General features: G+C 42.6%; 1 protein-coding gene across 1 annotated transcript in view; it reads left to right on the forward strand.

Moving 5' to 3' along the window:
* The first annotated feature begins 1,277 nt into the window (after positions 1-1,277).
* LOC115005995 (thyrotropin-releasing hormone-degrading ectoenzyme-like) overlaps positions 1,278-12,019 on the forward strand; it is a 15,450-nt gene continuing 4,708 nt past the window's right edge. Inside the window, exons 1-5 of the mRNA XM_029427999.1 lie at positions 1,278-1,331; positions 4,682-4,819; positions 5,229-5,294; positions 8,635-8,700; positions 9,233-9,408. Of these exons, the coding sequence (XP_029283859.1) occupies positions 1,278-1,331; positions 4,682-4,819; positions 5,229-5,294; positions 8,635-8,700; positions 9,233-9,408 (500 nt within the window). The remainder of the gene's footprint in view (positions 1,332-4,681; positions 4,820-5,228; positions 5,295-8,634; positions 8,701-9,232; positions 9,409-12,019) is intronic.

Here is a 12,019-nt window from a genome sequence, read left to right on the forward strand (position 1 = left end):
ATCCACTGAAGAGCTTGTCTTAGCCTTGCCTCTTTGTTGAGCTCTTTTGTAATCGGGCAGAAGACGACGGTCTTTCCAAATTTCCACCCAAGGTTCCTGCGGGCGCGGCGTACGCTCGTCAGACTCAGTTGAACACCAAAATCTGCTTTGAGTTTCTGCTGTAAAGCTTCGGCCTTCATCTTATTGCTGCTCTTTGTCACATCATCAATGGCCGTCAGGATATCGCTGTCAAAGTCAGAAAGAAAAACACATTTCAGAGAAGAAGGAAAACTTTCCAGCTATCAGAGTTGTCATATCGCTGAAATGTGGTGAGACAAAAGTTGTTAATTGTTCACTGTTTTGGTTACTTACCGGTGTAGTTTCCTCGGCCATGAGCTGCGTGGTGGTCTCTCCTTGAAGTGATATCTCACAGTCCTCAGTGACACTTTAATGCCCAGGCTTGCAAAATGTTGCTGGATCTGCTGTGCTGACTTTCCGCTTGCCCGCATGAGACGAATCTGATGGGAACTCTCTCTGTTGATGTGCGTCATCTCTGCTGTCTGTGGCATCCACAGCTTGGTGATATGTAGGCTCTGGTTTATGCACACAAAGTGGGTGTGGTCCAACAAGCTTCTATGATTGGCTGAAGTATGGCAGAGGTACTCTAACCAAGAAGGCCTGTCTCTTCTGTTATGGTAATCTAACTTGTAAGAAAAAACATTTTTTGTCAACCCTGAGAAGCCGCAGATTGGATATGGTAATCGTTGATTTTCATTCGCCGAGATGTTTAGAGATTTGATTGCCCTAGATAGAATGACTCACTTTACGGTTGAAGGAATCCTTTGTGTTGTTGGAGGGGGCATTGATTGCGATATGAGAGCCTTTTATTGCTACCCCCATCTCTCCTCAAAGCCAACCACAATCTCCCACAGTCCGTCCCCTCGAGGGAAACTAATAAATGCTTTATTTGTTTAGGTTTATTGGCAGTTGGTAACCAATCGATTGGCCCATTACCACAAACCTTTTGGACTGGAGTTTGGAGCAGTAGTTTGGCAGGAAAAAATAAAACAAACAAAAATATCTTAAGAAATAGATGATTGATTACTTTCTCTGGTCCGTTCTAGCAGATTTTAAAATGTAATTGTGTTTTTCATCAATGAATCCTGATTATTCCTTTGTCATACCTGTTGCAATCTATTAGTACATGTTTATTACAGTATGTGCATAGTCCAGTACAGTGCGTACCTATTCTATGGAGTGTTTGGTTTGATCCTGTGTGTCATATTCTTAGACGGGTAATGACCATCTCTTCCCTTGGGTTCCTGCACAGTAAAAATGTCTTCCTGTGTCATGTAAGTCCTCGTATTCTTGCCAGGTTTTGCGTTTAATGTCCTTTATGATAGTTCCAAACATCTGCTTTACTTAACGGTATTTGTATGTCAGTTAACTGTTGTTTTAGTGGTTGTTAAGCCAATATGTCTTCTCATTTCCCACCAACCCCAGGCTACATGAGCAGGAACTCTGGAAATATCCAGTCGTCTACAATGTAGTCTGAGCAGCACATGAAAAACTGTCATACACAATATCCTGCCTTGCATGACGACTTTCCAGACAAGCTATCAGCAGCGATTACGACACTGGGTTAGTTATTTTGTTCCACACATTATAATGCTAACAATATTCCAGTGCCTATAGGGCAACAAACCTACCAAATACAATTGGACACTCTTGATTTGCATTGCTGCCTCCGCCGGTTAGAAACAACAATGCATTTCGTCTTTGCAAACAGAAATGATGTATGTGTAGAGAGGGGCAGTGAGATCCGAACACAGCTGGTCTCCGGAGACGCATGTGGAGCTGCATGTTAATGCCAAGTCTGAACAGGGCCAATGACACACCAATGGCCCATTAAGTGCAAATAAAAGATACGTTGTAATGCTAATAATGTGTCCTGCGCTCAGTATGTAGCGGACGGAGAGAGATCCATTCTGAACTAGGCTCTACAAAGTACTTTATGTAAAACACATTACAATGCAAAGACCAGTCCCCCGTCACAGGCCTGTCTTTAAGAATCACTAATGTGACCGAATTCACACATAATTATTAAACATGTGAGGACATTGTTGACTAAAGAGAGAGAGAGAGAGATGCACGAGTGAAAGAAATGTGAGAAATAACAAATGAAGCTTTAAATAGGCAGTGTGTCTTATTCTTACTCAAACAACCATAACCTGCGAAAGACACACTTACCATCGGCTTATACACGGCCGATTAAAGGTGTCAACACACAGTACTTTCCACTGCTTTGCAGATTATATAGTTATGACTGAAAACGACCTGCCCCAGAAATGACAGTCCCTAATAATGGACTGTAATCTTTATTATCACCAGACTGGGTTTGATTAGCTGCTGTCGACACATTACAACAATTTTGCTACATTCAAATAAAATCACTGTATATTGTTTATAAGATGAAAGTACTGCAGGAGAACAATATAATATATAATATAATAATACATGTCTTACCTGCCAAGATAAGCAGCACAATGTCAGTTTGAAATTATGTCACCGTTTATAATACATGCATAAAAAATACTTTTAAAATATATTTGTTGTAAATGTGGCATTAAATGTGATACATTAGGTTAATTATTTGACTTTGTGTTGCTCCAGCGTGTTCTACATCAATGATTTGCCTTGTTTACAGCCGATAAAGTCACGTATTTCTTACTGTATATCATTTTCCACCCATGTTGCTTTTATTTTCCGCATATTGGTGCTTTCACGGCACAGAATAGAAGATATAATCAATAAATAGGTGTGTCTCTGAACAATATCCTGTTTTATGTTAGCTAATGCCTAAAAACAACAATGTATGAGGCTTAAGCGTATTTTAATGACCTGGTGATATGATAATATCAAGCACCCTTCTGAACCTATTCTCTGTGTGGAAAGCACTTCCTCCAACGCGTCAAATATGATCAGAGCAGTTGATGAAAATGTCCAGCGGCAATCGGCTGACTTAAACTAAAATGGTCACAGTAAAGCAGTTTGGTGGCCGTTTCAGTTTCCATAATCCCTGTTTCCTCGGCTGGATAGACAAAGCATTGCCACCGATTCCCTCACATGGTGCTTTGGGGTTTTATGAGGCAGCGCTGTGTTCACTACGTCATCAAGGGGGGGGATCACATACCAACTAAGTGCAGAGTAGGGACCCTGCAGGGATCAGTCTGGGCCCTGTCGGCCAGGCCGGCAATTTTAGAATCCTGCTTCGGTACACTCGCTGAGATTGAACCTCCCTCAAATCACTCTCTCGCCAGATATTCAACTTTTATTAGACCATTTATCTTCAGGGACAAAGCAAACATAACAGCGTCTGAATCGCAGAATCCGACCAGCCCCTCGTAACACTTTCTGTTTGTATTCTTCAGTCCAGACTTCTTTAAAGTATAAGTACAAGATATATTTCATGCAAGTCAACACCTCTGCCAAGAAGTAGTCTGATCCCAGAAGACACTAAAATCTAAATATTTTCTGCTGATTCTAATCTTCATTAAAAATGGATGTAGATTCATTAAAAACCAAATCTACTTAATAAACAACTTAAATCCATGAATTGCACTGAGCCACATCGGACCAAGAGTTAGCCAGATCCCAGCAGATACTGTTAATTTAAAAAAAGTTCCTGTTCATTCAGTTCATTAACGACTAAAACTTAATAAGCCAACAATTCTATTGCTTAACAAGATGGAGGTTCATTAAAACCAAATCTCCATAGTAAACACTGTAATCCATGAATTAGACAGAGCCGCACTTCTCCAGATTTAGCCTGATCCCAGGGGTAATTTAGACAGAGCTCATTACAGCTCAACATGTTTGCAGACGTCTATTAAAACCCTGAAACAAGAGAGCAGAGGAGGAGGAGAGCGGGAAAAGGAGTAATGAGAGGAAAGATGGAGGGATGAGAGGAGGAAGAAGTAGAGGACGGAAAATAAGAGGAAGTAGAAGAAGAAATGTAAAGATGAAGGAAGAGGACGCAATAACGAAAATGAAGGAAGGAATTAGTGGGAAATAAAAACAAAGAGTACAATAACTAAAGATTAACCAGTTTAATTACACAACTAAACATTTGTTTACTGAACCAACTGTTCCACTACATGGAGTCTTGTTTTGAGCTGGAAGAGTATTAATCAACATTGTGGGGACTCACCGTTAATATAGAGGCAGATATACAAATGTTATTGAGGGTTAGGGTGGATTCTTTTTGGATCTCATATTGGAATCACTCGTCCCTTGTTATGTAATATGTTACTTGATATTTTAGCCCTATATTTGAACTTCTGCTCTATTTTATGTCTTTGATTGTCTTTTTTGGGGACAAGCATCCGGCTCCCCTCTCAGGATTAGGGTGTTTTTCCATATTAGCTAAAATGGAAGAAAAGGAAACAAACTTCAGACTAACTGGAGATTATTAATCACATTGCGAGGACGATCACACACTAACGTTGTGGGGACTCACTCACCATATGGGGACAAGCATCTGGCTCCTTTATTTTTAAGGGTAAGATGTTATTTTATGGTTTTGGGTTCAAGATTTGATTGAGGGTGGATTGGACATGTAGTGGTTAAGGGTTATGGCCACCTCCGGAGAACGACTGTCAATACAATGTCCCCATGAGTGACACAGACTGTGTGTTTTCAGGAGAAGCAACGCTTCCTGACTGATGTCCTCCATGAGGTGATGCTATTGGATGGCCTAAATTCCTCCCACCCAATCTCCCAGGAAGTGGAGCAGGCGGCGGACATCGACCGAGTCTTTGACTGGATCGCCTACAAAAAAGTAAGTGATGAAATATGATGACATGGGTGATGGCCTAGTTGTCTTGTGGTACACCTTCGAAACCAGAAGGTTGTGAGTTCAACACCAGGGCTGCCACCATTGTGCCCCTGAACAAGGCACTTAACTGTCCCTGTAGTTAGTTCACTGTAAGTCGCTCTGGATAAGAGCGTCCGCTAAATGACCTGTAATGTCATGTGATGACATAATAGTAACTTGAGGACAACTTGGTGAGCCGATGTAGCTTGCGAGCTAACGGCTAACATGCTAGCTAGCCGGTTACAGTCTAGCCACAATGTCCTGTGGAGGTAACGTCACGTTCCACTGATCACAACAATTCTGAAGAAGCTAATTGATGAGTGTCAGTTGTTTTTGTGATTCTGTTTGATGTGTTTCTCTGTGCTGTCTGCAGGGGGCGGCGTTGATCCGGATGCTGGCTAACGTCATGGGACAGACGCTGTTCCAGAAAGGACTCAATGTAAGTCCATGTCGGGTCCAGCTGTGTATACAGAGGTTTATAAATCAGAGCACAACAGGGAGAGCTGGGGTTTGGCTTTAAAACGGTTTGTCACCTGGATTCAGGCTAAAGCTGTGTGTGTGTGTGTGTGTGTGTGTGTGTGTGTGTGTGTGTGTGTGTGTGTGTGTGTGTGTGTGTGTGTGTGTGTGTGTGTGTGTGTGTGTGTGTGATGTTCTGGCTAAACCCGACGGTGTGGAGCATACTGAGTGTACTGGGTGTTGAATAAATGGATTTGGCTTCAGGGGCAGTTTGAGAGGAAGTTTTGCTTCTTCTTTCTGCTGTAAAACAATAATATAATCCGCTGCGAGTGACCTGAATCACTTTATTTAGTGTCCAGAGCTTCAGTTTTAATACTCTCAGGGCAGATGTTTGGTATTCAAGACTACAGCCAATATTTTCCAAAATACTTTAGTCACAAGTAAAACTAACCCCGAACACTAGACACCAATAAAGTTTCCATATTTTATGTATCCAGCTTTTTAGTCGTCAAATTTAAAGAAATATTCTAAATATACTGGAATGACTAAAGAATAAAGTTCTTTACTGTAGAATATATGTTAATAATGTGTATGTTCTCAGAGTATTTATAGACCTCCCTTACTGTTGAATGATACATACCTGTATACATATATACGTTACCGTGCACTTTACTGCTTTTTGCAGGAACCTCACGTTTCCTCAGAACGTCTGCAATAAAGTTGAATCTCATTATTTTAAACTCTCTTAAAATTCATAAAGTTCAACGGCTCCAGACGGCATTGGGTTTCAGAGGTTTAGGGATGTTTGCAGTATGACAGCAGAACATGAGGATAATTTCAGTTTAATGAGGTACCATAAGATCTTTGGAATTATGTTTGTATCTCCATTGAGGTTTACTTAGGGACAAGTTCAAAGTAGAATTCAATACATTGATCCATGGTGGAGAAAGGCAGCTGGCGTTGGTACATAATGATGAAACATGAATCAGATATGAGGGGACATGTTATTTTGGGAGAATCTCAGTTTTTATTGATAATGTTTTCACTCTGCAGATTTGAATTTCTAAACAGAGCGGTCGTGCATTTTGACCCAAACGTCTGAGAGACACAGCGGCGCAGATAACGACGTCAGTGATGTTAATAAAAGAGCTGCTAACTGGCTCTCTGATGGTTCACACTGCTGAATGTAAATGTCATCAGAGCTGCACAAACTGAACGAACGTCATCGCACAGAAACAAAACACTTCTATCCACAAAATTCAGAAGCTTTCAGTTACTGTAAAAATGATGTCATGTGATGCAAGGTGGAAGTGGGTTAAATATATATTCTGTCAGCGTGTGAATCCCCTGCACACACACACACACACACACACACACACACACACACACACACACACACACACACACACACACACACACACACACACACACACTCACACACACTCTCACACACACACACACACACACACACACACACACACACACACACACACACACACACACACACACACACACACACACATGCATACATTCACACTATGTCCTGATTTTCATGCAGAAACTGTCAGTGACCTGGAACACACTGAGAACAGGATGCTATATAAAACACTGCTGATCCAGCTGTGTGTGTGTGTGTGTGTGTGTGTGTGTGTGTGTGTGTGTGTGTGTGTGTGTGTGTGTGTGTGTGTGTGTAACAGATCCATATAGGCCACATTGTGCTGAACATAAACCCAAACTACATAATAGAAGCATTAGTTTCAGTCCTCAGCTGCATAAGAAAAAATCTATATTTTATTTAGTAATTCTCTGATTATTTCTTGCATTTTAACATTTTAACTGCAACAACATAAAACACATTGTGATTAATACGATTTAGATTTTGTAATTTATAATATTATTTGAATAATTTAGCCAACACATAACTCTATAAATCTGTAGTATTACCATATGAAACATGTGTGATTTACATACAGCAGCTTAGTTACTGGAGTTGTTTGTAAATGTTTGATATGGACATATATATTATATATGTTGTATATATTATATATGTTGTATATATTATATATGTTGTATATATTATATATGTTGTATTTTATGTGTTCTAGTTTTACTGCCTCACTGTCCTGATAGGTGACGATTGCTCATAAGTTGCAAACAGATATAATGAGTTTACGTTCTTATAGAACATGCACAATATAAAGTCGCCCCAAACAGCAGTTCTCTGCAGCGCACAGGAGCCGGCTGTCCCGTCGAGGACGTGTTGATGCAAGAAACAGGTTCATGTTGTCCTCAGAGATCTTCTCCCTCACAGCTCTGATCATTACAACTCGCACCTTCTCACAGCCGCTCGTTATCAGACTGGTTTAGGTGTATCATGCTGCTAATCGTGTGTGTGTGTGTGTGTGTGTGTGTGTGTGTGTGTGTGTGTGTGTGTGTGTGTGTGTGTGTGTGTGTGTGTGTGTGTGTGTGTGTGTGTGTGTGTGTGTGTGTGTTTTATCTCTCGTCATGTCAGCTTTAGTGAATGTGAGAGAGTCAAAGCCACACACACACTCAGAGTTGTTATCATGTGTGTCATCTTGGTCCAATAAAGAGCCTCTTGCCTTATCAACCTCCACACACACCCTGACTGACAGTGAGGAATCTTCTCTCTCACACACACACACACACACACACAGTGGACGGAGGCATCGTGTGTATCACCCAGGAGCAGATTAGTGCTCTTTCTAAGTAGGTGTTCTGTGTTATCTTCTGCTTCTTTCCAGCCTTTTTCTAGTTTTATTATAAACCCAATAACCTCCTCGAGCTTTTCTGACCCCAATCCTCCGCAGAGAGAATTAGTTTTCTCCACACTACAGAAAACCGACGGGGATGAAACCAGACACAACTGTCACTGGTGATTTACAGGTTGAAAACGAAGCTGCCGCGCCACTAAGTTCCTTTTGAAGTGGGAGATTCTCTGTGGGAGCTTTTGAGGCTTCTCCTTGTTCATTAGCTTAGAAAGTTTAAATCAGAGTTTTGAAGTCAGAGCAGGGATTGAGCCCAAAGCCCTTTAGACTCAACGCAGGCACTAAACTCACTGCACTGCTGGCGTGTCGTGTCACTGAGATTTAAACTCACAATTTCAAACACTTAACCCTTTTAAAGATGCTTTGAAATGCTTCTTTTTAGTCTTCCCGCACAACAAGTCGTGTAACATTATATTTAACTTCAACAGAGGTGGAAGAAGTACTCGCAGTACCACCAAAAGTTTAAAAGAACTCATTGTGCATACTTCCCGTCACATGGTGTTTCAGCTCTGATCTGTTCTCTGCTTTTGTTTCCAGGATTATCTGCTGAGTCACATGTACAGCAACGCAGCCAGAGACGACCTGTGGAGCAAGATGACTCAGGTACCAGTCTGTTTACCTGTCTGGGTGTTGAACCATCTGTCCTCCCGTGGCTCAAAGGCTCCGGGGCGTGCAGGTGTTAGTGCCTCGCTCCACAGCCGGGGGTTTGAACCTGTAGCCGCTTCACACGCGTCTCTTCGGGGGATGTAGCAGGCAGCCTGACAGAAGCTGTTAATTATTTAACGTTGCACTTCTAACGAAGGCCGGAGAGACGCTCGTTAAGACTTGATGGGACGGAGACGAGGAAAAAGTCCTGTTGCCATGGTGACGTGACTGACAGGCGGAGGACGGGCTCTCTGGTTCGTCCTGCTCACAGGATGCTTCAGGAGAAAAGTCTGTGTGATTGGATTCACCTTCGTCAGCGATGTTGTGTTGAGTCGGCTCGTTAATGAGCTGCCAGCCAATCAGAGCGCAATGCTTTCCTCTCATTAGCTGACTGCAGGCTACATGTTGACGACGCATAAAGATCTAGTTGCTGATGTCATCACTGAACGATTTGTAGATTATTCACATGTCGTGTTGTTTTTTATTCCAGGCCATGCGCGTGGAGGGGCGGGAGATCGACATCGGACAGATGATGGACAGGTGGACTCTACAAATGGGCTACCCCGTGGTGACCATCAGAAAGAACCAATCAGAGCTCCCCACTCATTACATCACTGTCCACCAGGAGCACTTCCTGTATGGGCAGGAAGTCAGAAGCAACAACAGGTGGGAGTTTAACATCTTTGTTATACTGTAAATGTAATGTTAAGACTTCGGAGAGTCTGAAGCAGCTTTTATTAAGTTATTATATTCTTATGAGCTTAAACCTCTGACTTTAACTTATCCTTTAAAAAGTCTCTACGCCTCAAGAGTTAAAGGTTTTTACTGAAATGTATAAAGAAATATGAAGTTCTTAGAGTCAGGAATGTAACTCGTCTCATATGTTTCTTGTGTAATCAGAAATGAACTATGTTACAACTGCATGTCATTGTGCAACCCTGTGCTGATCCTTCAATAATGTGCACGACATTAACATAAAGTCCTTGAGCTCTGAATTCACCGATGAACAGAAAATCACTTGATCTGTCCACACACCTGCTCTTCATATCGTCGAGTCCTTCCACACACCTGCTCTTCATATCGTCGAGTCCTTCCACACACCTGCTCTTCATATCGTCGAGTCCTTCCACACACCTGCTCTTCATATCGTCGAGTCCTTCCACACACCTGCTCTTCATATCGTCGAGTCCTGTCCTTCCACACACCTGCTCTTCATATCGTCGAGTCCTTCCACACACCTGCTCTTCATATCGTCGAGTCCTTCCACACACCTGCTCTTCATATCGTCGAGTCCTTCCACACACCTGCTCTTCATATCGTCGAGTCCTTCCACACACCTGCTCTTCATATCGTCGAGTCCTTCCACACACCTGCTCTTCATATCGTCGAGTCCTTCCACACACCTGCTCTTCATATCGTCGAGTCCTTCCACACACCTGTTCTTCATATCGTCGAGTCCTTCCACACACCTGCTCTTCATATCGTCGAGTCCTTCCACACACCTGCTCTTCATATCGTCGAGTCCTTCCACACACCTGTTCTTCATATCGTCGAGTCCTTCCACACACCTGTTCTTCATATCATGGAGTCCTTCCACACACCTGCTCTTCATATCATCTAGTCCTTCCACACATCTGCTCTTCATATCATCGAGTCCTTCCACACACCTGTTCTTCATATCATGGAGTCCTTCCACACACCTGCTCTTCATATCATCGAGTCCTTCCACACACCTGTTCTTCATATCATGGAGTCCTTCCACACACCTGTTCTTCATATCATCTAGTCCTTCCACACACCTGCTCTTCATATCATCTAGTCCTTCCACACATCTGCTCTTCATATCATCTAGTCCTTCCACACATCTGTTCTTCATATCATCTAGTCCTTCCACACACCTGCTCTTCATATCATGGAGTCCTTCCACACACCTGCTCTTCATATCATCTAGTCCTTCCACACATCTGTTCTTCATATCATCTAGTCCTTCCACACACCTGCTCTTCTTCCTCCTCAAACTCTTTGTTTCACAACTGAATAAGTTTGTGCTGCATTTTCTCCTGAAAAAGCACTTCTCTAGTTCTCCTCCACATTCTTTACCACCTTTTCATCATTTATATCTCATTTATATTTGATTCACATGATGTTTTATTCACATCCTTCACAACCTCTGGAGTTTATTCTCTTCGCTGTTTTATCGACCCACTTCCTCCTCCATCAATACTGCAGCAGCTTCTCTTTACCTGTTGTCCACGGCTTCTCTTTCCTCTGCAGCGTCCTCATCTCTTCCTGTCATGTGTCTGTACCTAACTGACATTTACAATCAATCTGACCTACTCAGCTTCTCACCAAAAGTTTCTTTACCTTCTTCTTTCCATGTTTCCTCCTCTTCTGTTCTTTCAACTCTTTTGTGTTTCACCTGAGCTCCTCCACTCAGAGTCGCTCCCGAGCTCTCGGCAGCTGATGAGCTGACACTGTTTGTCGTAGGCGGAGCTGAACTCTTTCTTTCGCGCTTGTCGAGTCTCACGGGGCTGCGTTCAGACACACTCTGCGGTCCCAGGGCGTTCACCAGCGCTTGTAAAGATAAAACTGTTGTTGTGCTTTTAGCTGAACCCTCAGTTGATGGTGTCAGAGGCAGACGCTGTGTTTGATCCTGTAGAGCTGCGTTCAGAAGCACGCAGCGTCCCACGGTGTTACAAGCTGTTGACTTAAACTTGTTTATCTGTTGGGATTCTTAGAGATGTACTGAAATATACGGGAAGACATTGAAACGTCACTCGACGGCCAATCAGCTCCTTCCAACTGGTTGAGACTCAAACAATCGTCGCCTGTTTCTAAGCTGTGAATCTAAAAGCTTAACTACAGCGCGGCTCGCAGCCTCTGCAGGACCTTCTGTCTTCAGACCTGACGGATCTCAGAACAACCGGCGACTCTCTGACACAAAGCAACATTGTTCTTCACTTCTGAATCTGTTCAAGGCTTTTCACAAAAATGATGAAAAGGTTTTGCTCAAGTAAGAATCTGGTTTTCATTTCAATAAATCTGTCTAACGCCGAATGAGGGAACACAAAGGGGATTGAGCCCGTGGCCCGCAGATGAGAGCCGCTGCTCTTAAGGTGTTAAGAAGTGTGTGTCTGTGAAGTGAGATCCAGAAACACATCTGCAGTTATCGCTTCATCACCAGCGGAGCCTCCGGAGAAACAAAATGGAAGATCAGACTGTTGGACTTGTGCTGTAGAAGTTGTTAAACTTTAAATAATACTCGTCAATGTTTAAA

This window comes from Cottoperca gobio, unplaced genomic scaffold (assembly GCF_900634415.1).
Source record: "Cottoperca gobio unplaced genomic scaffold, fCotGob3.1 fCotGob3_42arrow_ctg1, whole genome shotgun sequence".
Lineage (NCBI taxonomy): Eukaryota > Metazoa > Chordata > Actinopteri > Perciformes > Bovichtidae > Cottoperca > Cottoperca gobio.